The sequence below is a fragment of the Pavona decussata genome, unplaced genomic scaffold (genome assembly GCF_977016875.1).
Source record: "Pavona decussata unplaced genomic scaffold, jaPavDecu1.1 SCAFFOLD_228, whole genome shotgun sequence".
In the NCBI taxonomy this organism is placed as follows: domain Eukaryota; kingdom Metazoa; phylum Cnidaria; class Anthozoa; order Scleractinia; family Agariciidae; genus Pavona; species Pavona decussata.
In genome coordinates, this window is record NW_028145633.1 from 22,501 (window position 1) to 49,438 (window position 26,938).

At 38.1% G+C, this 26,938-nt stretch overlaps 1 protein-coding gene, 2 long non-coding RNA genes and 1 pseudogene across 3 annotated transcripts in view; 2 read left to right on the top strand and 2 right to left on the bottom strand.

Moving 5' to 3' along the window:
• Positions 1–1,451: 1,451 nt before the first annotated feature.
• LOC146458770 (uncharacterized) lies at positions 1,452–2,556 on the top strand (annotated as a pseudogene).
• On the top strand, positions 2,456–12,992 carry LOC146458771 (pancreatic secretory granule membrane major glycoprotein GP2-like). The gene is made up of 3 exons (XM_085090306.1): positions 2,456–2,518; positions 3,379–3,469; positions 12,637–12,992. Exons 1-3 carry the CDS (start codon positions 2,456–2,458, stop codon positions 12,990–12,992), a joined length of 510 nt encoding a protein of 169 aa, XP_084946432.1.
• A 63-nt stretch (positions 12,993–13,055) lies between these two features.
• LOC146458772 (uncharacterized) overlaps positions 13,056–26,938 on the bottom strand; it is a 54,431-nt gene continuing 40,548 nt past the window's right edge. The window contains exon 2 of the long non-coding RNA XR_014858129.1: positions 13,056–13,205. This is a non-coding gene — a long non-coding RNA (uncharacterized LOC146458772). The remainder of the gene's footprint in view (positions 13,206–26,938) is intronic.
• On the bottom strand, positions 24,412–25,189 carry LOC146458773 (uncharacterized). Its single transcript, XR_014858128.1, has 2 exons — positions 24,880–25,189; positions 24,412–24,552 (listed from the first exon to the last, which is right to left on the bottom strand). It is a non-coding gene; the product is annotated as an uncharacterized LOC146458773 (long non-coding RNA).

Consider the following 26,938-nt stretch of genomic DNA (forward strand, 5'->3'; position numbering starts at 1 on the left):
AACGCAACGTCTGAAAGCACGCTTGGAGAAGCATTTTGGGGACAGCATAGTCTTTCACCAACAGACTGACAGAACTAAACCAGAGCTCCTCTATTCTTCCAGCATACAAGTTCAGGATGTTCTAAATGGATGGGCGTATTTAAAGAAAGCAAAGGAAAGAGAAAAAGGAGAAGATGAAGATGAAGATGCAACAAAAGAAAGAGATATTGCTCGTGTGGCAAGTTACATTAAAGCCGAGATAAGGAAATGCAAAGGCATCACGTCCAGGCCACTTGATGTGAGAGACATTAGCCAAGAGTCAACAAGAGAGGTCATACCAGACTCCCTGTATTGGCTAATACGTTTAATCATTAGCCCTGACGACAAGAAGTTTTCAGACAGATCAAGTATGTGTACCAACATGATAGACGAACGACAGGTTCTGAGCATTGCACAAGACATCGTCCATTATTGCACAAATGGTCGTGAGAAGCTTCCAAAGCACACAATTCTAGCTATGTGTGTTTACCACCTGACGTCATCGAGATGAGGATGACGTCAGGAAGCTGGTGAAATGCTTTACCTCAGGATTAATGACCAACCCTTTCAGTGAAGATACAGAGTCCATTGTAAACTTTGCCACCGGCATCGTTCTACCTTCAGATGTTGCAGAAGGTCTTGTGAGTAGTACGGAGAGAGGTCGAGAGCAAATGACAACATTTGTAGAGAAGCGTGCCAACACAAACGTTGTCAATTTTTGGGACCCTGTTCCAAGCTTGAAAGTGAAGACCTTCAATTCCATGGCAAAGAAGGTAAATGTCAAGGCTGCAGACGACAAGTTCATCACTGTTAAAGCGGACAGGGACCTCTTTGGAAGGCTTCTCATTGCTGCGAATGCACAGCGCATAAATCTGATGGAAGTTCTGAGCTACGAGTTGTCAACAGTGCCATGTTCGCTTGCATATCCAGATGGAAGCCTTCGGAAAACCACGAAGAGTGCTCTGTCATTCATCATTGAGAAAGAGGTCAGTGTCGCCCCTCCCCTCCATGTGTCATCACTAGAGACCGCCTATATCCTCGATGGAATGGCCATGGTGCAGATAACCAAGTCTGGCGGAGCAAGCCATTTGGTGATCCGGCCTTGAAGTATTTTACCATATTCACAGCGCCACTGTCCCTTCACCACTCCAACTGTCTTGAATGTCACATTGACTTTGACCAGTACATGGAGACCTCAATTAAAGCCGGAGAGCGATCAAGGAGGGGAGAATCTGCTGCTCTTGAAGTACAGATAGGTGGTCCTTTGACTCCAGTGCCCAGGCAATGGGGAAAATATATTTCCAACCCTCAGAAGGAAGGTCAACCTTTGTGACTACTTAACGAAATCACTGTGCAAGCTTGGACAAGAAAGGTTACCAGAGAACAAGAAACTGGTCATCGGAGGAGGTTAAAAGGACGGAGAAAGATGCGTAATGATTACAAGAGGCCACTGCTGTGATATGCCAAATCTCAAGTCTGACCACGAGGAGGCGGATACCAGGTTACTTTATCACGCCAAGTACGGATCCACTCCAGAAACACGGATCGTCATTCATTCTACAGATGTTCTTGTACTGAGTGCAGCCCATTTTGACCGTCTTGGCTGCAAGGAACCGTGGTTTCGTACTGGCGTGAAAGATCGGCTCCGACTAATTCCAGTACATAATGTCTCAAAAGCATTGGGTCCGACCATGTGTGATGCTGTTCCCGCCCTCCTCTGGCTGTGATTCCACAAGCTCTCTTGCAGGCATTGGGAAGAAGAAAGCCTGGGATGTGCTAAGACGCAATCGTGCTCACCAGGACAGCTTGATTCTCTTCGGACAGACACAAGAACTGGATGTCACAACAGCCGCCAAATGCGAGCAATTCGTATGGAACATCTACCCCTCCTCGAAGAGGACACCAAATGCTGCTGACGGGCTGAGGTATCTTCTCTTTTGTTTGAAGAAACAGAAAAACGAGATGCTACCGCCAGCCTCCGAGAGTCTGCTACAGCACATGAAGCGTGCAAACTATCAGACATATATCTGGAGACACTCGCTTGATGCTATGCAAGATCTGAATTCACCAGAGGGACATGGATGGGAGAAAGAAGAAGACATCTTGAAACCAGTGCTAATGACGAAAGAGCCGGCACCGAAGAGTCTGCTGGAGCTCACTACCTGCCAGTGCAAGAAATCTGAATGCCGCACTAATTGTTCTTGTATCAATGCTGGCCTTTCATGTACGGAATCCTGTGTATGTATGGCAGATGAGAGATGCCAGAATCCACATGGTGCACCATTATACAGCAGTGAGAGTTACAGTGAGAGTGATTCAGATTGAACGGGCTGATATTCGGCAAGCGTAATGGTCAAATACAGCTTCTCATAGATGTTTAAAGGTATTAAGCTCACTACGTGTTCATTTGTAACCTTCATTTCTACGTTGTGGAAAAATGTTTGAAAAGAAAAGTAGTGAGGAAGCATGTGTCATCACTCAGGATTTCAGATTCTTTACTGTGATTTTGTAAATAGTCACATAAATGTCACGTGATCAATCATGTGACACCAGATGCTGTAAAAATAAATAGCGTAACTTGAATTCAGTAGTGGTTCAACTTCTAATATGTCACGATTGACTTTGGCCAAGAAATAAAGGAGAAACGCTTATTACTTTATCAGCCTCGTTTTCATGTTAATTCAAAACCTGATGGAAAGCTGGTGTTATAGCCAAATTGTGACCTAGAAAAATATCCTTGTTAGATGAAATGATAGAAAATAGTTAAAACTGAACAAATACAATCATTGAAACCTATAAATTTCACATTTACGATTCTAAAGCAATGGAGACACCATTTTAATTTATTTCTAGACAATATCTTGGCCTTATACTAGTCACGTGATCAGTCACGTGATACGTTTTATCGACGCCATTGCCTCGCATAGCTTTATTTCATTATTAGAATGGTTTACTAGCAGTTTGTGATAATTTTAATCAATAAGTAAATAAGTAAACTCTGATAAGGGAACTGGCCTCGTTTTCATGCTAATCCCGTGGGGTGCGCAATAAAACATACTCTTAACTCGGAACCTATACCACAATTCGACATTACAAACTAGCTGGAATTAATCAGGAGGTCTTGTTACATCAAAATCCGGTGTCAAACCTTTTCTGACTTGTGGGTTGAACGAAACTCAAAATTTCTGACCCTAGCTACCGGAGCAACAATTATATCTTAGATAATTACGAACGATCATAAATCTCTAAGTTTTAGTCGCACAAATTACGCAGGTACGAGGTCGTGATAGAAAAGGCGAAGTCTAGGGAGCAAACAAGAAAAGCATACAACATTTCATATGACCTTGTCTTATTTTACAGTATATCAACACCACAGGATTTCGAGTATGCGTAAAGGAATTGTATGTGTCAAAGTATGACCCGCTCTCCATATCATACACTGTCCTGTCAGGTAAGAGTGCAAAAACTTTTTTTTTGTTTTGTTTTACGCACAAGTAATCAATTATTTCACGAAAGAAGACAAAAAATTGTTCAATGAATAAATCAATGGAAATGAGCAATGTACAAATATACAGATTAATAAAGAAGTAAAACCTAAACATTGGATTTACAACCAAATTGGGCTAACCAAAATAAAAAGGTATAATTTTTTTTTTTTATTAACTATAGAATACTAAACTTTACTTACAATACTAACCATACCAACTTAAGATACTAACCTAAAATACAAAAAAGTAATAATAATAATAATAATAATAATAATAATAATAATAATAATAATAACAATAATAATAATAATTATAATAATAATAATAATAGTTACAATATTAAATTAAATTCTTCTACTGACAAGGTATGACTATTTTTTAGACTTACAACGAATTACAATTCACTCAAATTTACTACTAATACTATCATAATAGAGACAATACTTAAATACTTCTACTAACACTTACAATATACAGTTACACAATAGTTGCAATATTAAAATTAAATTAAAAGTTGTTACTAACGAAGTAAGAAAAAAAAAGAGACTTACAATAGGTTACAGTTGCACTTATGAATGAAAATACCACACAAAAGTTTATGTGTAATGTAATTCTTCACATTAAACTGGGGATAGTACCCACTTTTTCTTAAAAAAATTTGTGTTATTGATCTTTCTTTCGGTTTCATATTTTATGACTATTTTACTTTGGGTCGAATCTGGGTTCTTCTGCAGTCCCATAGAAACAGTTTCCCAATTATTATAAAATAATTCAGTAGGTTAAGTAAAGGGCATGGTTTAGTTGTAATTCCGAATAAAACATCTTGAAGAGTAAGACGAATTTGCTGATTTGAGAGTTGGTGCCAGTAATCTTGAAAATCATTCCAAAACTGTCTAACAAAGGGACACTGATACAAAAGGTGGTGTAAGGTTTCAGATTCTGCCTTGCAAAACGAGCACAGATCATCCGTTTTGAAGCCTATTTTATATAATTTAGAATTTGTGTATAAAATAGAGTTGATCACTTTGAACTGAAAACCTTTTACGTATGATTCAAGCACAACAGAATGTGGCAGAGTGAAGATTTCTCTCAGCTGATCAAACGAAAAATTAAAATCATTCTGCAATTTACGAACGATATTAGGAGGCTGTGCTCTTTTGCGTGCAAGTAATGAGTAATAGTCCTTTGATTTCTTTTTTAAACAATCACCATTTTCGTACTGTTTTAGCCTAGTATATAGTAAAGCAGCTATTCACCCCAGTGTCAGTGGACAGTGGTAAAAGTCCTCCATTAGTATATACAACACAAGTGAAAAGTGGCATTCGCGAGCGCTGATTGGCTAGCTCGGAGGTGATTAGCCAAGTATTATTCACCTCCGAGCAGCCGCAGAGAAACAAGATGGCTTCCCGTTTCCCCTTTCGGCACTTAAAAGGAAATTATTTTGAGGCAGCTGTTACAAAATATACAAAAATGGTAACAGAGTTTAGTTTGACGGCATTTTATGGTAAGTTATTTAATCTTTTTAACCTCAAATTCTAAGGCAAAAAATGAAAATACAATACCTTGTTTACGAAAACCGCCGAGCACTATAATCACATTGCAAACAATGAAACAACTTATGTTTTGCATCATGGTTTCAACTGAACAGCGAGACGAATTTCACACAACAGTTGAATAAATAACACCTTAGCAGCTAAACAAGTGCTTTTAAAAGTTTCATTTGTTCGCAAGAAAGTGAGACGGAACTTCCTACAATAAGAAATCGCTTACCCCCGGGCTTACCGTGCGACGCGCGAGATTTTAAGATTTCCCACCATTTGTCGGTATACCGTCAAAAAGGAAGGAATTTTTTGGTCCGCTAGTTATTCAGCTTGTGTGATATATATTAAACAATTATTCACCTTAGTGTTGGTTGAAGTGATGGATATTTACTAAGCCGCGTAGGTAAATATCCATCCCTTTTCACCTCCACGTTGACGAATAATTGTTAACTATAGCCACCTACCCTTCGGTGAAAAAAATGCGGTTCAGTAAAGCACGAAGACGACCTGGGACTGTGTTATAAACGCAAATAGCACATAATAATTCTAAGCTTTCGTTTATATGAACATTTCATAAGAAAGGATGATACAGGTTAAAATAATGATCGTAATAACGATAAAAAAAAAACGGTTAAGAGAAAACCTTAATTGCCAGTGTTTTTTTTTTTTTTTAAGTTTGTCCATATATATTTTAACGGGAAGAAGCAAATTATGGTTAAACGTAATGGGAAAGTAACTGTTTCTCAAAGAAAATCGTCGTTCAGGTAGCAAAATGCTTTGAAGAATTCAAGAAGTGCAGGTAATGTACCAAACATTTAAAATATGCCCAAAGCCTTGGCTCAACCCTCAAATCTCAATCATAAGGGCCCACACAGATTGAGTCTACCATATATGTGATCTTTTGAATTTCCAAAATATAAGGCATTGTTTCTGTAACGAAACATTCAAATCAACTTTGCAATAATGTCACGAATGTTAACATTAATTTAAGTTAAATAAAAATCATATTAAATTTACTTCGGCCACGGCGCTTTTCGTGGCTCAAAACGAAGGACATTGGTGTTAAGAATGGTGTTATGCTATCCATTACTGTAAGCACTGAAAAACAATCAACAAGCAAACAAATAAGCAAACACGCACACAGAAAAAAGAAAAAAAAATAACCTCTACTTACTTGATGTTAGCCACGTCGTATAACCCAATGGACTCCGGCTAGGCAAAGTGTACTTTAAAATATCTCAATTAGAAATTCTTAACCTTTAATAAACGTCAACCCATAGCACGGTTTTGCAAGTGTGCGATTTTTAGGTGTGTGTGTCTTTGAGGAAGGGGGCTATGTAGGTTTGTCCTCAAAAGACAAAATACACATCTGTTCTTCGTATTTTTATCTTTCAATCAGACGTAAGGCCACCTGGGTAAAATTTATCCCGGCTTGACCTAGCTTCTTTCATGTGCCGTCATGTGTCATGCGTCTTTCATGCGTTTCCCGTTAAACCTTCTGCTGTATATAATTGAAATCTGCCATAAAAAGGTCTTCACATACAGGCACGCTGTAAAACAACCAACTTCGTAGGAGCATGAGAAGTAAACTTATTTTTTCTGGTCTTTTTCATGATTTATTCCCGATCCGTACAAGTAAACCTGCCATCCACTTGCTTAAATACCATTTCGTTCTGATGTTTTTAGGAATAGTGAATGATCAATGATTTGTAATTATTTGGTATGCATTGGTAGGTCTTTTCAGTCTGGCACGTTTAATTTCATCTTCCGTTTGTGCCGTTCTCTGAACAAAAAATGACCCACTGCCCGCTATATCTCTACCATGCCAAATAGCACAAAGTAATCAAGAAAAAAGGATAGAGGAATTTGGCGAACTTTCTTAGTCACATAAAGTCAATCAAGAATTCATTTCGAACCTGTCAAACTTGTAGGTATTTAGAACAGGCTAACGTCTATCTTACTCGTTCTACTTTCCTCTCAAAATGTAGGAATGAATGTTCAAATTGCGTAAGCCTTTAAAAGGAAACTGCCAGCACACTATTTGGAGGCGAATGGGCAAGATAAAAGCCGCTCTTGTTTTCGAAAGATAAGATCTGCTAAACCAGACACTTTTTAGTGATATAACATCCGTCACTGGTATAACACAAGATCACATTATGATGTCGGTGCATAGATGTCAGACATCGAAAATTCATCTGACAAAAATTTAGTGCTCATCTCCGTCGCATTCTATAGTTCTTTAGAACAAGGGGTGTTTGATTTTACTAATTTGTATACATCATATCTGTGGAGTGCTCCGAGCTAAGTCAAAATATCTTGATACGCCAACTATTGGCCCCACACCGTTTTCATTTTAATCTCTAGGGATTGGATGCATATTTTTCGTGCAGTATATTTCTTCTGTTTTTATAAACTGTAATCGGATTAGGCCATGCATCAACCATTTTTATTTCATACATACTGAGATTTACAGATAGAATTGATCTGTTGAAAACCCGGTTCGGAAATTGGCAACCGCAAAACGACTTTCTCACACGTGGGAAATCCGTCTCGTCCAATCAGAAAGCGGCTGTCAAAACGCATCAACATTTTCAATGAATGAATGAACGTGGTAGCTTTGGCGTATCTTTGTCGATTGCGCTAGCTTTTCTACGGCTCTAAATTTCTCGCATGCCGGGATTTCGGCTTTTTCGCAGGACATTTCTAGACGAGTTTAAAACATTCCGATAAACAACTACTGATGGCAGAATGTTCTGGCAATGGTGGCTGAATGTTCTGACAGTAGGTTCAAACCCTTGGATAAACCCATCCGGCGGAGAATATAAGCTTATTACCGACCAAGAAAACAAAACACTCGAGCAAAAGCGGAGCGGGATGTAAAGCTACTTACTGCATTTCTGCTGGAGAAAAACGAACAAAGAAAAATTGAAGAAATTTAACCAGAAGAGCTCAACCGCTACGCTAGTGAATTCATTGTTTGTGTGAAAAGAAAAGATGGCCAAGACTATGAACCATCAAGCCTTCGAGGGTTGTTTTCAAGTTTTAGCCGGTATTTAAAAGAACGCAAGTATATTCAGCGAGTATAATATTATGGAAGACATTGCGTTTGATTTAGCAAGAAAATGTCTTTACGAAAAGAATTTACTCGGAATCTCAAATGCCGAAACTTGCTAAACACAGTGTTGCTTTTCAATTCGGTGCATTTTGGCTTGAGAGGCTGTAAAAAACATCGGCAGAAGACTTAGGGCGACGTGCAACTTCACATGGAAGCTGACGGAACTGAATACTTAGAGTATTCTGAACGGCAAACGAAAACTAGAACGGGAGCTGAACCTCGTAATGTCAGGAGCTGTTAAACCAAACGCTTTCGCACCATCAAACGGTCCACCAGAAAGAGATCCAGTTGCCGCTTACAAGATTTATTCCGAAAAGCGACCTGACGCGATGAATAAACCTGGTGCGCCATGTTTGGGGGCTTCACACCAGAGCTTGTAAGTATAATCTAAGTGCACTTGAAACCTACTCTGAGTGTGAAGGGGTAAAACCTACCAACTTGAACTTTACTTAGTGACCATGGAAACGTTCGTAGTTCAAAGAAGCCGAAGTACGCCGCCAAGTATGGCCAACACCACACTTGAGAACGTACTTGACCAATAGGAAAAGGTAAACCAACTGAAAGCCACGTGCTGCGGTGCCAGGACAGATAAACATTTTGCCGTGAACTAAAATTAATCTAAAAAAAAATCAAAATGAATGGCTGGAGATACGTCTAGAAGTTTGAGGACTCCATGGAACAGTCTTTCATATAAGTAAACATAAAAAAGAAGGAAAAGCCGATACAAATAGTTAAACTTACGATCTTATTTGAATTTCATCTTTACAGACAGCCTGAACCATCGATTTTCAGTTCAGAAGATGTTCTTTTGTTTTGTCGCCAAGTACTCGTAAACAATGAAGTACCTATGCATTTCCTGTAATGTTAAAACTCTCCTAGTTAAAATTAAAGAAAAAATAAAGAGTAAACAACACAAAACGTTTTTCCGTTGCAAAGGCTCCATGATTTTCCGGCGAGCAATCGCATTTCTGATTTTACCGGGAACGATGATTGACAGCTTGTGCTTCAAGTGTATACTTTGTCACCAGGTGTGAAGCCAAGTTTTCTAAAGTGCGACTTGAGATTTTTAAGTGCACTTGAATCAAGTACTTACTTGAAACTAACTTAGCTTGTAGTGTGAAGCCAACAACTATCTCAAAATAAATTCCACAAAAAGTCCTTCGTCAAAAAAAAAAAAAAAAAAAAAACTGTGGTTTAAATCAAGTGCAAATGAGTCAGAAAAAATTGAACAGTTTGATAAAAACCATGGCGGAAAAAGGAGGCCTTTCAAGTAAAGGTCTGACAATCACAGCACTCGAAAACGCATTTTTGAAATAACTTGATATTTTTGTGTACTTTCATTATAACAATAAAACACTTGTGACCTATGTGTACATGTTTACCAAACCTGTTCAGCACGGAAAAATCTCAGTATGTATAAAATAAACAAATTACAGCATGGAAAGTGCTTTGTACGGTGTTTACGCACTCGCTGTTTTGTATCAGAAATCTCACTCGTTCGATTTCCGATACGCCAACAGCTCGCGCGTAAACACCGTACGCGCGCACTTTCCATGAAGTAATCTATATTTAATTGGTAAGTTATATCTCGATGCCTTTCGGTTCTAGGTTAGCATTTTAAGAATTTAGCCAAGTTCGGCAATCTCCTCTGTGTTGTTGCGGTCTGAATTCCCTTCTTGGACTCTTTTATGCTTCCAATGAATTCCCGGCACTTTTGGATTTTTGGGTTCTAATTTTAAATGCATAGAAAAAATTAATCTCAACGGGTTTCCTTCTGAAGAAAAACAGATGTGTTGATTGAATATTGAAGCTGGAGGGACGTCTGTTATCCCTGGAAGACTAGCGCGTTGTATTTCCGCCGTCCTATTTGGCTGGAATTTAGCGAAACAAAAATATGGTTTGTAATAATCTAAATTTGCAATTAATACAAACACTTTGCTGTGTGTCATTTACATTATTTCCTACAAAAACGGGTGAGAGCCCTTTTCTAACAAAATTCAAGTACTTACATCAATTTGCTAATTGTATTTTGGATACATCCTCTAATTTTCAACAAAGGTCTACATAATTGACACTAACGGATGCTATTCTGCGAAAAGAACATGGAATATAGAGATAGCACCCCAGAAGTATTAGTTGTTGTTGTTGTTTGTCACTAAAAATTTAATTTCTTTTCTGCTTTGTTTATGTTCAGTGTTTACAACAATATTTCTGAAGTCCTACAGATGTGAAGAGAAAGGGCGCGCTTATGTTCTCGAGTTACTAGGTCCATAGCATTATCAATATTGTAACCAGTGACGTGATTGCGTCATACGTGTACATTGCTTAACTCTATTCAGGTTGCCGCAATATAACCTGGAGGATATAAGTAAATCCAGAATTGTTTCCTTAGGCGTCCGCAGCGTGAAATGGTGTCATGCGACGAAAGGATTAGGTCCGTGATTTATCACGACTGCCCTCCAAAATCGGCTCATCAAACACTATCATCAAATAAAAAAGTAACAAAGAAACACTATTTTTTGACAAGAGAAAAAAACTCGAGAAATATGGTTCTCAAAATCTTGTTGCCATAGAGAAATCATGTCACGCGAACATATAAGTTTAGGGAAACGTCACAACGTCCGTTGATGTTTGCTTTAATATAAAAAAATTGTTTTGAATGTTCAAGGTCAGAGAGGATGCCCCCGACCCCCATCTCCCAGTCTGAATGCGGTTAAATGTACTTCAATTGCATGGATAGTCTTGTCTATTGAAAGTGCAAATATAGTTTAAAAAAAAATCATGAACAAAATCATGACTCCCGTTACAACTTTTTTTTTCGATTAAAGCTTTCTTTAAATATTTTCTTATCATTTAGTCGCAGTAATTAAAAAAAAAAAACAACATCGTATCCAATTATTTATTAATATTTGGATTATACTGCTTCGCCACTGGTTTGAATTTTGCAAACAGCGGATCAAAAGAGATTTCCTTGTTTTAATAAGATGAGAGGAAATCAGAGCAAATTTGTTGTAATGATATCTACTGTCATCATTATCGTGCGCAGCGAGAAAATGCATGTGCACGTGGGGATTGCTCTCGGTAAGTTCAATGTTTTCGATCTCCTCTTAACTTCAATGATATTACCAGTTGAAAGTGCATGCCCTATGCCAAATTCGATCTAAAGATAAGATTTCGTAAGTTCCTTTCTCTAAAGCCTGGTTTTCACTAGCGACGCAAGCACAAGCGCAAGCGTAAGAATGCTTATTTCACCATGAAAACGGCCTTGACGCAGGCATAAGCACAAGCGCAAGCACAAACACAAGGATCATTCATTTATTTTTTTTTTTTTTGCTTGTGCTTGCGTCGCGTTCTTTTTCACTTGACATAAAGCTCTTATGTTTGTGCTTGCGCCTGTGTTTGCGTCGCTTAATTGAGACATGCGTTAGAGTTCGCCAACGTATAATCAAACCTACGGATATACTGGAACGTGAGAGGTTGAAAGACGTTGGCTAGGTTGAATTGTAAGGATATTTTCCTCTCACTCACGTGCTCTTCTTATTTCTCTACAATTTCTGTTCTGACTAGTAACACTACCATGGCAACACATCACGCCAATTGAACACTAAATTACTATAAATATTGCGACTTAATTTTAATGCTCGGGTGGATAAAAGAGGAAAAGGGGATGACATTCCTTCCTGTGGTATTTGTTTTTTCAACATTTTACTTGAGACAATTCGTCGTCAGGGGCCGTTTATAGCAAATGTTCGTCTATATTTATAGCAGCAATTTGGGTGAAAATCCGCCCGGGTTCGTTGACAAGATCGAAACATTACGCCCACTACCGGAACCAATCAGATTGCATGATGTACAGAAATCCTCCCGCTCGCGCACTGAGAAATAGAAAAAGATGAAAAAAGATTATTTTCAATGTTTAGAAGGAAAAGAGACAAACGCCTGTCCTTCACATTTGCAAAATCAATGAGGATCTTACCAGTGGCAACCTCAATATGTTTATCAATATTAATAAATGGAAGAGAGAAAATATGACCTTTTTGCTCCTGTCACCCAAAAAGCGGCGACATTTCTGGGAGATGTTAGTAATTAACCGTGACTTGTGCGTCATCGCGTACGATGCAATGTATTACTATCTGAAAACCTTTGTCTTGCTAAATTCAGCGAACTGCAGTAAAACTTTTTTTTTAGATCCCAAGATTTATTTCTTATTTTGTTATTGATTGTACGTTATCTTGCGCATGTACGTGTATGGTAGCTACGCCCCTGTATTCCCTAGCAACATGATGCATTACGAGCTGGAATGGTGTTGCTGAAATTATTTTAAATCATGATTATAATAATTATGATAATTTTAATGCTTAGAAATATTATCCTCTGGTAACAATGACCTGGGATACGACAACGAACTGAAACTTGTTTTAGGCTGATTTGTGATGATTATCACTGTGTTACTTTCATTACTGTTTCTCTTCAGAATGCCAAAACTATTACAGTCTGAACAATGGTACCAGAAAGATAACTTACCACACTCCTAAGCATTATTGTGACTCTGGACTGTCTGGGTGGTATCGGTTTGAAGGTGCCGCAGGGAAACGAATGGCTTTATCATGCCCACCCAGTAGCAGGTGTAACACTGGTGCAACAGGATGGTTAAGAGGAGGGCACCCCAATGTTGCTGATGGTCCAGTGAGCAGAACGGTGTGTTTTCACTGGAATACTAATTGCTGCCTGTGGGCAACTACCATCCAAGTGAGGAACTGCGGTTCTTTCTACGTGTATTACCTCAGTGGCACACCTTTGTGTAATCTCGGCTACTGTGGTAGTGACTAGAAAAGAACTGAGACTGTTCTATTTTCAGCAAATCCTACAGTTTAGTTTATTTTTATGAGGATGATTTTCTTTTTTTTTTTTCTCAGCTAATCAAGACCATAAGTACAGGTTTTTCAGTTTTATCTTGGGACTTGTCAGTACAGTAACATTTTCCAATTTAATTATTTTGTTTTCGGAAAATTATTCCAGTCTGAAATACTTAAAAAATACATTCTTGGTTATTATATCTAGGAGGTGATCACAAATTGCACTTATCTTAAATTCGAGTTTAGTTGTGATCAAGAGTATAACAACCTTTTGTCAATCAGTTACTTTAGCTATAATGCTGACACTTCCAAGGGAGCCGAGAGCCAAGAAAATCTAATATTGGAATTTTCATTGAAAATTATTTGCTTGCGCTATAGGTATATCTGCTCTTTTTAAGGCCAGTTTTCAAGCTGAAACTTCTATAAGACCAGCTAAGGCAACCTACTGAATAGTTTTTGTTTTCGGTCCCTTGACCTTGAGGCTAACAAAGCGATTACACTTTCAACTGGAAATAATATCATGGTATAATAATGTGCCAAAGCTCCAGTGCTGTCTTTCAGCGTTTGTAGTTTTAATCCTTTGATGAAATAGGAAAATGCCATTGCTTTCAGTAGTTTTCCAGCTGAAATTTATCTCATCAGGCTCACATATCACTGATGCTAGTACGTATTCCTAGATGTGGATGCAAATTGAGCTTCCAACAATAAAAGGCCGAAAGGAGGAGATTAACTTCAAAACAATAGGTCCAACCCTTGGTCCAACTGATTTGCCTTGCGTGATATATCTCTTGTATATATAGTTTTACGAAACCTGGTACCTGTACATGAACATGCTTAACAGATTCACAATATTTCTGGCTTACTGAGCCGATAACCAATTAATTATATCTGCTAAATGGCATAATCTGGCTTGTATATGACGAGAGTTAACTGGCATAAGTAATTTTCCAGGTGATTAATTAATTAGTACCCAATGCAGTCTATTCTCAGCAGCAGGCGGAAGTTGGGAGGGGAGAGAGGTACAGACAGTGAGGCCTGGAACTTAGTATAGTTTACAACAGTTTAGAATTCTGGCCGAGTGAGACAAAGTACTTATACATGGAGGCCGATAATTTGTGTTTCAGAGAGGAGGAATGTCTGCATTTTTGAAAAGCCAACAGCAGCTTGCAAATTCGGGAAATAATATTCCACTCCCTCAACCTTTCTGTCGCCTAAATTTTCGGTTTAAGCATTTGAACAGATCAAACCCCATTAGCTTACACAAATGTCTTAAAAAAGGCACAAAACGATTCAAGCAACAAATGAGACACAATTTTTAATATTTTGCTTGAATGTTCTCATTGGGTGATATAGACCACCCGCCTGAAAGGGTTTATTTACAAAAACATATCTGTACAGCATTCAAACAGCTTCTGCTTTCAGGGAAGCTATACACGGGATGATAAAGATCGTAATGTTAAGCATTTGTTACCGTTTAAGGCGCGCATCCTTTTTTACAAAAGCCTTGTTATGCCCTTATTCGAGTATGCTGATTTAGTTTGGGGAGACAAACATAATGTAACTTTAATGTCTAGTTTGCAAGTGCTTCAAAATAAGGCGGCTAAAATAATATTAGATCGACCACTGTATTCCTCTGCGTCTGATGCGTTAACTACACTGAAGTGGTTAACACTAGAAAAAAGGCGCTTCCAGCGCCGATGCGTACATGTATATAAATGTCTTAATGGTCTCACGCATCACGAATTAACATTAGTCACTCAGCAAGAACAGCATAGTTACAACACAAGAAATAAAGCAAACCTCAAAATTCCATCCATTAAAAGAAACTGGGGTAAATAAAGAACTGGCTATCATGCTGTAAGTGATTTTAACTCGCTGGACAAAACTATACGAGCCTCTGATAATGTAAATATTTTAAAGCGTCAGATTTTTAATTCATTGATTTAAGTTTTGTATTACACATAAGATACATTAGTTTTTAGTAGCATCTTTTAGCATTTTTATTCATTGTAGATTTTTAATTTTTAATTTTCGAGGTCCTTTTTGTAAACCACTTTTTAGTGAAAAAGTTTCCTCATTAAAGATTGTTATTATTATGTTGAGCAACACACTAAGCTATTTAAAAAATATAGTTACTTTATTAGCAAACTCATACACACTCCCTAGCGGTTTCTTGAATCCTTCTGCGCTAAAAGGTGAAAAAAAAAAAAAACTCTAGTGCGATTGTAAAGGATTTGTTCATATTATACATATTAATAATTTAGCGCGGAAAACAACACACGCATGTTGGACTATTTCTTCCTGCTCGTGTGGTAGATTGTCTATCTTCAACATGTTACTCATCTGTAACTGAACGGGTCAGCTTATAATTTAGACGGGAAATTTGCCTGATTTTATCAGCCTTCTTGTATGTCTATTTACATGTATCTCAGGACAATTTATCCCTCTAAGAGCAAGGATTCTGCAACAGCAAAGTGCCCAATCTCGTACCCAGAGTCCCCAGGCTCTTTGACCAGCGGTCACTAGCCAGGAAAGATTCTGGAGAATTGGGGATTTCGTTTTGATTGGCTGCATCATAACGGCTTTATTGTTTTACCGCAGAAATCCTGCATTAATGAAATTAAAGTTCCCCAGTCTGTCTCCTGGTGACCAAGCGCTGACCAAAAAACCCTGAGGATTGTGTGTACGAAATTGCCAAGTGCCGTGTTCACACTTAGAGGGATAATTTTTCGGACGGATCATTACTGCAGAGAAATTATCATGTGAAAGCAGTCATTGCCGGGAGCAAAGGTAGGGAAAAGCATAAAGATAGTCTACAAGTGGGCGAGTCTTTTCTCGTTTATAATCCTTCTTTCAATTTAGCGATGTCCGACCATGCTCTCTACACGTTCAATGCCTGGAATAGAGCGGTTTTCAATTGAGTGTCGAAAATGATTTCGCGTTTCCTTTGGTTTTGTTCAGTATCACGCTCTGTGATTTGTGAGAAAAACTCGCGTCACTTTTTCAACCAATGAGAAGCAAGACCAAAACCAATCGTGTCTTATTCGCATGCGTTTTCCCGCGCTTGGCGTCGGCTACAAGCATTTGCTTCGAATTCCGATTATTTCATTGCACTGTTCACGTGTTTTGTGATTGGCCATGGTAATTGCTTTGTTTTTCGTTTTACGACACTCAATTGAAAAACGCTCTAACTTAACCCTTTAAGCCCTAAAAGTGATCAGCATCAAATTTATCCTTGTAATATTAATGCTTATTCAACCCCTGAGGTCATGAGAATTAAGGATATCATCACCCAAGGTGAATTTTCTTGATATTTTAATAACTTTTCCCCAGTACTTTTATAAGAAAGGTATGGAAACAAGATAGGATAATTTGTTCTTTGATAGACGGGGGTTAAAGGGTTAATGGAATCTTCATTACCACTACTTAGTTTACACACAAGTCCAATTAGACGACGAACTCGTCTTAAATGTATTCGGTCTTTCAGCATTGTGTTCCTCGAACCATGTGCCTTGAAGCCGAACCAGCCATTTTTACGAAAACACCATTTTACAACATGTTACAACAAGTTCAAAAATTCATGTTATTAAATTTTAATTTGGTAATCCAAATCTTTAAGATTTTAACATCATAACAAGGGTGTACGAAGATGCAAAGGTTATTAAAGAGGAAAATTCTAAAAGCACCTCTCAGTTGGTTTTGCCACTCAATGAATTTAGGACAAAAATGGGACAATAAATCTGTGAATTGGTGGAGTTCCGTCTTGAGACGAGTTTTTTTTATCTCTAATATAAATCCAATCTACTTCCTTGCAAACTAAACTGTTACAACTATTAATTCATAATACACTCTATTAAGGACAAACTTGAAGCTGCTCTTTATGCCTTGCCAGAGCCAGGACCTATTTTACCTTCTCTGCGCATGCGTTTGAACTGTTTTATAATTTTTGTGGGAAGCTGAGTTCGTCTATCTTCTTTTAACTAATTTTTTTACGAGCCCAGAAAACTTATTACTTCTGGAATGGAAAGCAAACTTTAACTCAACTTAACTTAACTTTATTATTTATATAGCACAAAATATATGGGTATATGATCTAATGCGCTTTACTTTTCAACGCCTATAATACTACAATGTTACAGCTTTTAAATAGTTAATAAATGGATACTAAATAAAGAGTGTCACATATATATATGCATGCAAAAGATATGTGTTAAGATACTACAGGCCAAAAGCTAAAGGCTAATTTAAAATAATGAGTTTTTAACCGTGCCATAACAATTTTGAGATTGCTGGAAGCTCTTAACTCGTCTGTAAGGGCGTTCCATAGGGTCGGCGCAGCTGCAAAGAACGCTCTGTCTCCTGTTGTTTTCTTGGTCTTGTTTGGCAGATCGAGCAGTGAGTGTTTTGTATTAGCGGAGCTCCGCACGCCGGAGGCGTGCGTGCGGAGCCCCATAGCTAAGAGAATTTGGTAACCCGCGAATGCAAAAAATTTTGGTTTGGTTATGACGTCACTTTTGTCCATCCGTACGCCCGTACGTACGCCCGTACGCAGCCACAGGAAAACTTAGATGTGTGAAGCCGTGCTGCTACCCGCGTTTGTTTGGCGGGAAGTTGCATCGCCAACTGCTTTAATTAAGAAAACAAAAAGATCTTTTGAAGAGAACAAAATACAAAGTCAATTTATGTGACCGACAGCGGGAGAAACAGCAAGACGTCTAGCGGCGGGAGAAACAAATCGACTGGCAGAATCTTGAAGTGAAACCAGTTTACTCCGATCCTGCCTGACAAAACTTGGATTTTTGCTCTTTACGTGAAACGTTTCGCTCACTTGACGTTGTAAAACAAACGAAAAAAGTTAGCTATGGAATAAATAGGACTTGTTATTGTCCGGAGAGGCGATTATATTCATGTAATTTTGTTGACAAAACTTTGCTGGTTTGCTTTCCTGATTTCTTGCAGTGTTAACACGCCGTTTAATTTAAGCTGAAGCTGCTAAATACCGCTAACTTCAGAGGAGTCTTTGGAGATCTTTTTTTTCAGTCCATGTTGATTATTTCCCTGGCAGTTTTATTTTCTAATGGGGTGATTTTCCGCCTTTCCTTGCTTTAGAATTTGGGGTGATTTTCCGCCATTCCCAATTTCGCCGTTCCACCCTTCCAGCTTTTAGCGTCACCGGCAGCCGAACATTCTTACTCCGATCTGGCGCGCCGAAACGTTGGATTTTTCCTCGACCTTGAAGTGGAGCGTTTCGGTCACTTAACGTTGTAAAACAAACGAAAAAATCAGCAATGGAATAGAAGCACTGGTTATTCTCAGAAGAGGCGAGTATATTCGTGTGATTTTGTTGACAAAACTTTGCTGGTTTGCTGTTTTGCAAGATATTGATTTCTTGCAGTGTTGACACGTAGTTTATAAGCTTATAAACTATAAAATAAGTTACTGCTAACTCCAGCGCAGTCTTTTGAGGTAATTTTATTGGTCCATGTTCATTTTTTCCCTTGGAGTTATATTCTAATCTCGTCCAATTTTGCCTTCCATCAGTGGGAAAAAGAGCAAGGCGACTAGCGGCGGAAACGCCACATCATGAAGAGCGACCGAAGAGAAATCATTTTATACTCTGTTCCGACACGACCAACCGTTGGATTTTTCCTCTTGAAGTGAAACTTTTCGCTCACTTAACGTTTTAAAACGAACGAAAAAATCAGCAATGGAACAAAAGGACTGTTTATTCTCCAAAGAGGCGAGTATATTTATATCTATTTATGTAACAGTATATTTTTGTTGCCAAAACTTTGCCGTTTTGCAAGATATTGTTTTTCTTGCAGTGTTGACCATGCAACTCGTTTAACTTTTAGCTACTGCTAACTTTACAGCAGTCTTTTGAACTCGTTTTTTCGGTCCATGTTTGTTATTTTCCTTGGAGTTTTATTTTCTAATCTCATCCCATTTTGCTTCATTTAAGAAATTTTATTCTCAGGTAAAATAGTCAGTCAAACAAACGTCTCGCTACACAGTGTCGTTGACATAAACTTACAGTTTATATAAACTGACAAGTTTTTCTGGCATAAGCTTATATATTTCTAATTTTAGCATTTATTTGTGACAATCTTTACAGAGAACAAACACAAATACTTTAAATAATAGGGTATAACGGCAAAGATTTAGACGTGGGAGTATTTTTGACTGAGCTGAAATTAAGTCCTTTAATTTACACAATGTTAAAAGCGAGTGTAAAGCTAGTGTGATTTCATTTTCATCAAAAACATGTTCCTTTGCTTCTTGTAGGTGACTGGTAATTAGCCCATTCTTTTCATTTTTCAACTTTTTCTCAGTGTGTGGAAGGGAGTGTTTTTTCAAGTAACTCAACTGAAGTGTCAAGTTCAAAAAACACAAAGAGATTTTAAAACTCCAGATAGAAGTAAGGTCTAGTAACTCTTGTTGCCAATAATATATTGGGTCTCGGTTTCGTCGCTTCTCGACGGTTGCTTGATTTCGCAAATCTAATTGGAGAAATGGAGATGTTTTAAATTACCTAGGTATATTTTAACTAGCTCCTCAGAAACCACAAAGGTACACTGTTGAAGAAAAGTTTGTAATTTTTTTCACTGTGTTCAGCTTTCCTTTATTGAAGGATTTTTTTTGCGCTCTAGGCATTAAGTCATCAACTGGTTGTGCTGTTCCATCTAAAGAAGTAGCCGGAGATTCAAAAACACTTTAATTTGTACGCCTACCTTAATTTTTCTTTATCCGAGACAGGGCATGGAATTCTGCCCATTGTGGAGCCAGCCAACCATTTTTACATGAGGCGCATTGCTGCTCTTTCTTAATCTTGCAGGTGTCTTTGTCAAATTCCAGTTATAACTCTCCGACATAATAGTGATAGTCACAAATTTTAGCAAAATAATTATAGCCGGGGACATGTTTTTCTAAACTTTTGGATGCTTTCATGTAATCATGATTAGCTGGGTCCTGTTAACAAAAGAAGAAAAAAATAATGGCTACTCCTCTCCCTCTGTTACAAATTCCCTTTAAAATGTAATCTGACAGAACAGGTGCATCGTCAGTGCGCAACGCTTTGTCATGAGCAACCGACATTGTTGTTGCCAGTGACTCCACCATATAAATTTCTTGTTTCTAACTCATTGTAAAACCTAGCATTGTGCTTGAACAAATTATGATTCAAAGCATTGCTGATCTTTTTTTCAATATGTGCTTGACGGAGTGTGGTTTTTATCGTCTTCAGCCGACACTAGATTGCATTAATTTCTTGTCTTAATCCCATATATGGGATTAGCATGGACACCAGGTGATCGGCATGATATATTTGTAATGTAGTGATCATGGGTACATCTGCCATATAAATTCCACATGTATGACATAACTATAGTTATCATTCATATTATATCCGTATAACTGTTATATACATTGTATCTCAAAATGAAAGATAATGTGGTTATTACATGGGGAATCAGTCAAATCAGTCAGTCAGCCTTTAAAACTTGGTAGTGAGTAGTGAGTGATAGAGGGAGTGGGCAAGGTATTTTACAATGGCGTACAGGATATCATATGAGGGGGTGCCAGAAAAAAAAATATTTAGAACATCATCAGGTAGGGGAGGGGGAGGGGGGCCTTTCAAAACATGAAAGGGAAAAAAATAAAAATCATCATAGGCCCTCATCTGCATAAATTATGTACCCTCCCTCTGGATTGTTTTAGAATCTGCCACTGCCTTGGCACAAAAGCCACACACAGCGGGTGTAACCTTTTCTGGTAGAGTTTATAATTAAGACCTGTTGTTTAAATTGTAACAATAAAGAAATTGATGTAAGCTTTTTATTTACCATCACAGATCCATACCTGTAGATGTGATGAAAACACTGTACGCCTCAAGAATCACTTTGTTAATGGACGTTCTTGTTAAAGCAGTTCATAAACTTGTAAATTATGCATTCTTGTGTGAACGTTTCTGTGCACTTTCCCAATCGATAGATCCAGTTGTGTGTTAAATTTCTTACCTTTTCGAAAATGTTTATGATGGCAGAAGTCAAATAGAATGGGCATCTCATTATTACTCAAAAGAAAATTCACTGAGTAAAGATTTGATTAGTTGGCCAGGTAGGGCTATTGCTCTAGCATGGTCAGAGTACAACAGAGATTGGCTACAGGATGCCTGGGCCTAGCTGTGTTTATAAGCAACAGAGCGCTGTACTCAATTATTCTTATAGCTATTCAATTGAGAGGAGAGGAGGTGGCTGATATTTAGGCCATGTTTAATGCCACCAAACCCTGGCTTCTGTTGATAACTGTGATTAAAGATAAAACATCAAACTTCCTATCAGCCATCTCTTTTAATTAAAAGAAAACTTTAAAACTTGGTGGTGAGTAATGAATTATGAAATATATGTACAGGTATTAATTTTTATAGTGCAATCTCAGTTATTTGAAACTCCCAATTCTTTGAACAAATATAGTTGTTTTAAATTCTCCTGGATTGCTTCAGTCAGATTTTTACCTCCTATTTTTGGAGCAAAATTATGTTTCCCTTTGAGGTTAAAAACAATTATTGGTATTCCACTGTAGTGATTTACATATCATTATAACAAATGTTATACCCCAAGTCAATTGTTTTCTTTTACTTACTTTTGATCACCCTATAATAACTGTTTATTTTTCATGGGTTTTGTAACGTCAGTAACCAGTGCTACAGTTTTCTACACCTTATAACATAGTCTGGTTTACCTTTTTCAGAAACAATTAAGGAAAAACACTAATATTATTTTCCTTTTCGATTCCATTCTGTACACTGGGTTTATGCAAACTCTTCTTTATTTGTATAAGAACAGTTTAAACCACTGATTGTTTTGAAGAATGAAGTAATAAAATGCTTTTAATTTGCAATATTTCAAGCAAAGTAATAGTTGTTCATCACTTTGTGAATTCAGAAGACGACTGTTGTATGCACACTCAACTCTCTACCTACATTCTCTTCTACCTACCATTTTTTTTTTCTCCGAAAAACCAGAGGATGAAAAGTAAAGTAAGGAATATTTTTACAGAATGCTTATTAAATGATGCATGGTAGGTATCTTGCGGTGTAAAAATGAATGGGACTTCTCAGATGAGGTGCTATCCATACCCTGGATTGAGTGATGAGGCTGCAGCAGTGTAGTGTTTAATGACTTCTTCAATTGGGATTTTGCTTTTAAGGACAGCAACGTCTGTACCTAAATTGAGAAACCAGAAAATAAAATCTGCGGTGTAAATTTTGTGCTGATGGAAACCGTTAAATTTTCTTCTCAGTATTACCTCAGTAAGGAAATGTGGTCCATGCAAGTTAAAGAAAAACTCTTTGATCTTGGCAGGATTCAAACCCACTACCCCAGGATTTTGATCACTGATTGACCAAATGTACTCACTAGGGCAATGCAAAATTTATTAAGTGGATATAATTCTCTGATTCCCCAGTTGGATCAGCACTGCACAGCACAAAATTTCATTATCCCTTAATTGTTGTGTTTTTTTTTTTTTTGGTAAAGATTTTGACAGGGGCAGTTGAGGATTTAATTACCCAAGTGTTATTGTGCAGTTCCAGAAAAAATCCATACCCACCCCACAGAAGGTCATCGGAAATTCCTATGGGGAGGGGGGTCTTAAAAGTCAAAATTTTAGAAGCAAAGTATGAAGCTAAACTGAAATTTCCTAAGGGGAGCAGGGGTGCAAAACAAAAGACCTTCCGTGGGGGGAGTATGGATATTTTCTGGAACTGCACATTTGATTTTATGTCAAACAATTTACCAACTTTAAAAACCAGCTACAGATGGCTAGGGACTGCAAAAACATGTTTTTTCTGTTGAATAAATTAAAAGACTTACGACATTTATTGCATTCAACAATTACATCAAAAGAACGCACTCCTGACACAGATTGGAGTCAACCTTGATTGCCATGAATGAAAGGATCTTGGGACATGTATATGGCACCCCCTGCAGATTTTGCAGGGGCAGATGATATCATCACCAACTTGGCAAAGGAGAGAGAACCTTTTAAAGGATTGAGGTCAACAAATGCACTCTCTAATCCAGTTTTGATCATTACTAGTTTTCATATACAGCTATTTCAATTAACGTTGTCGGATCAAAATAAAAAAGCTAAAAGACAAGACCGCAATGTTTTGTGGGATTATTTTTTATGAATAATTTCATCAAAATCATCCCTGCACGTGCAGGTCATTGTAATGCTAATTACAACCTATTGTTTTCTCCAGGCATGACTGATTTTGATGAATTATTTATTCATAAAGATTCCAACGTAAACTTTCGGTCTTGTCTTTTAGCTTTATGCTTTGAACCGACAACGTTAGTTGAAATGACTGTATATAAAGTAGCAAAAGGCACAAGTGATTGTCATGTTGACTTTGCAAGATCAAGAATAAGAGCCAGACAATTATGCACAAGTCAACGAAAACCCTGACCCCCCCCCCCCCCCCCACCCCCCACCCCAGAACAAGGTGGGGATTACAAGGGAATAGTAGAGGATTTGATACAAAATCATGCCCGAGATGGTGGGGCATTGGAAGCGTTTAGTAGATTTAGCTGCCCCGAGGGGGTGGGGATTTGTGAACAGACTGCAATGTCAAAGAATTTTTTAGATAAAACTAGTGAGCAGCACGTCTGCGAACTCTTACAGTTGTAAAACGACTTATTTTTTCCTACACGTTTCGTGTGACAAACGCACACTTCGTCAGGGAGTTTTACAATACAACATAAGTGACCTGTATAGATACCTACATAAAAGACTAAAATAAATTTTACATTACATAAAACCGCACCTACGCTAGCGGATTTACATGTAGGAAACAGGTAAAAAGGTGTGTAAGGTGTTACATATTTTGTGCTTGACATAATTTTGGGGCCCACAGTTTTAGCTAAAACTCCAGGGGTGGGATATTAGGTAATGCTTTGAGTTTATGAAGGATCCCGAGGGGTGGGGATATTATTCAAGATTTGAGCAAGGTTTTTTCCAGATCCCCACCTTGTCCCGGGGTGGGGTGGGGGGGGGGGGGGGGGTTCGTTGACTCATGCATTACTGCTGTGGTTTCCCTGAACAAAACAGTATCACTTTGCACTCTCAAAGCAAAAGGATTAATGTGATTGACAGGAAGTTATGAAAGGTTCATGTTTTTCCTATCCCTTCCAAAACAAATGGGAAAATTATACTGCATTCTTAGATTAAGAGTTGAGAGCAAGAAAGACATCTTGACTCTCTTAAATCAATATCAAAGGCATAGAACTGAGCACCTAATTCGAGTTTACACATACAAAAACAAAAACAAAAAAACAACTTCATGTGTACAGGAATAGCTATCAACCTGGGAAAAACAAATTTAAAAAAAATGAGCTTTTTAATCTAATTTATTGAATTAATCAGCTACAAGTACAGTATTAGAAAATAGAAAAATGACCCAAAGCTAACTTGACTTGAAATATTTCTCCTGTATTCAAACATCTCCAATGTGCATCTCCCTCAAATAGAACCTGAACATCAAAAAAAAAAAAAAAATCACTCAATTTGAGTAGAAAACGATGAAATCTAAAATATTTTGTAAATCCCCATTAATGACTCGATTTTCAATTGGCCCGCAGTTTGAAACGATCTCTTAGTATTGTGCATATTATGTTACCGACCACATCAATTCATATAACAACACTGGCCTACTATTGTCCGTATTAGCTTGCCATTTTAACATTATCTTGATTAAAGATCAAAGATTTTTTTAGCAAATTGCTCTTCCTTCAGAAAAAAAAAAACATCAAACAGTACAAAGATGTGCATCCATACATAAAGATTTGAAGTTATCTTACCTCCTTGATTGACAGAGCCGTCGGACCTTTCGCCTTCCACCGACACAGCAAAACCCCATCTACTTTTGACATTTATCAAACTAAAAATTTTCCTTCAGCTCAACAAATTTGCTGTAGAAAGGAACATTTTTCACACAGTCACGCAGGAAAAATAACATGAGGCGTAGGAAAACTTCGATCGCTTCCAAACTAGAAAACTTCTTCTTCTTCGTCAACTTAGCAAAGAGCCAAAGACAACTAAATTCGCCCCTTCCGCCGCCATTTTTGACGCGCTGGGGCTCTGGGGACGAGACTGGGGCACAAGCGCAAAGATCACCTCCTCCTTACCGCGGTGAAAGGAAAATTAAGGAAAAAATGCATTCTGTTACAACAAATCAGCATTAAATAATTTTGCTTTCTGTCAGACATTATTATTGTTATTGTCGATGGGAAGTTTGCTTCATATGCACTAAAAATATATATAACTGCAGAAAGAATGAGGAACTGGTAAGGTTACTACGCTCATACGAAAAGCAGATTTCTATAAATGCTATGAAAAAAATTGGAGCTCCGCTTTTAGGCTTGGCTAAATATATATATATATATATTAGATCGCAGGTTATAATTTGACTGTGGCTTAAGTCTAATCAATTGATGAATATATGTGGGAGCACTACCATGTAAAGCTTTGAATGTGTATACAACCAATTTAAACATTATACGGTATTTAACTGGTAGCCAATGCAAGTCTTCCATAACAGGAGAAATGTGATCAAAACGCGTGGTATTGGAAATGAGCCTTGCCGCGGCGTTTTGGACCTGTTGCAACTTGGTAATATTGCTGGCTGGTAAGCCGTACAGTAGATTGTTACAGTAGTCTAAGTGTCCAATTACTAGTGCTAAGATAAGTGTTTGTGCACTCTTGTACGAAAGGTACTTTCTAATGCGTCTAATTTTGTATAGTGAAAAATAGGATAGACTACATGTTTTGGTAATGTGAACGTTAAAATTCAGCTGCGAGTCAAACCAAATCCCGAGATTTCGCGCCTTGTTTACAGTAGCGACAGTAGTATCACCAATAGCCAGAGTACCTAGGTTGACTTTGCGGGTTTCGATTAATATGACCACAGTTTTCTTCTCATTAAGTTTCAGTTTGTCATCTTGCATCCACACCCTTATGGCGCAAACACATGCATTGCTCCATGGCACGTACTACCTGTGCTTCATCAAGGGAGTTGTCTGGGTTGAAGGAAAGATAAATCTGGGTATCATCAGTGAATGCGTGTGCGTTGGGCAGGTACAGCTTGATGACCTCCGACAGCTTGCTGGCATAGGCGCTGAAGAGAAGGGGCCCTAGACACGAACCCTCAGGGGAACACCAAATGGCAAGGGATGACAATCAGATCTCTCTCCCCTTACCGACACGCGCTGGCTACGTTCAGATAGATACGATGAGAGCCATGCGAGAGCAGCGTCCGTGATGCCAAATGAGATCTCGAGTCGGCGTAACAGTATGGCATGGCCGACAGCGTCAAATGCCGCACTCAGATCAAGCAACATAAGAATTGGCACGTGTTGCTTATTTATATTGGACAAAACATCATTTAAAACTCTCAGTAGTGCTGTTTCCGTGCTGTGCCCTTCCCTATAGGCAGACTGTAGCACAGGAAACAGTTCGTTGTCAGTCATGTGACTATACACTTGGTCGAAGACAGCCCTCTCGGTAATTTTTGAGATAAATTGAAGGTTGCTATTCGGTCGTAAGTTTTTATGAATCACGTCCTTAGCACTTTTTATTCAGGAGCGGGTTGACAATTGCTTGTTTCCATTCAGTGGGAAAGTGCGCAGTATTTGTTGAGGTATTGACTAACTTTGTGATGACAGGCAGTGGAACATAAATCGAGTCACACACCAAGGTGGTGGGCAGAGGATCAAGCAAGCATGACTTTTTAGCCGATTTCTTAATAAGATTGTAGATAGATTACGGAAGGATTGCAATGTTACATTCGCGTCCACCACAGGTTTGTCAGGAGGTACGAGATCGCGATCAGACTGACTGACAGGTGTAGCATCAATTTCA

What these genes read in the sequence shown, in the direction of transcription:
- LOC146458771 (XM_085090306.1), top strand. Translation starts at nt 2,456, where the DNA reads ATGTTTGAAAAGAAAAGTAGTGAGGAAGCATGTGTCATCACTCAGGAT. An exon ending in AGGATTTCAGATTCTTTACT is followed by an intron (nt 2,519 to 3,378) that starts GTGATTTTGTAA and finishes CTTATTTTACAG; the next exon opens with TATATCAACACCACAGGATT. An exon ending in ATCATACACTGTCCTGTCAG is followed by an intron (nt 3,470 to 12,636) that starts GTAAGAGTGCAA and finishes GTTTCTCTTCAG; the next exon opens with AATGCCAAAACTATTACAGT.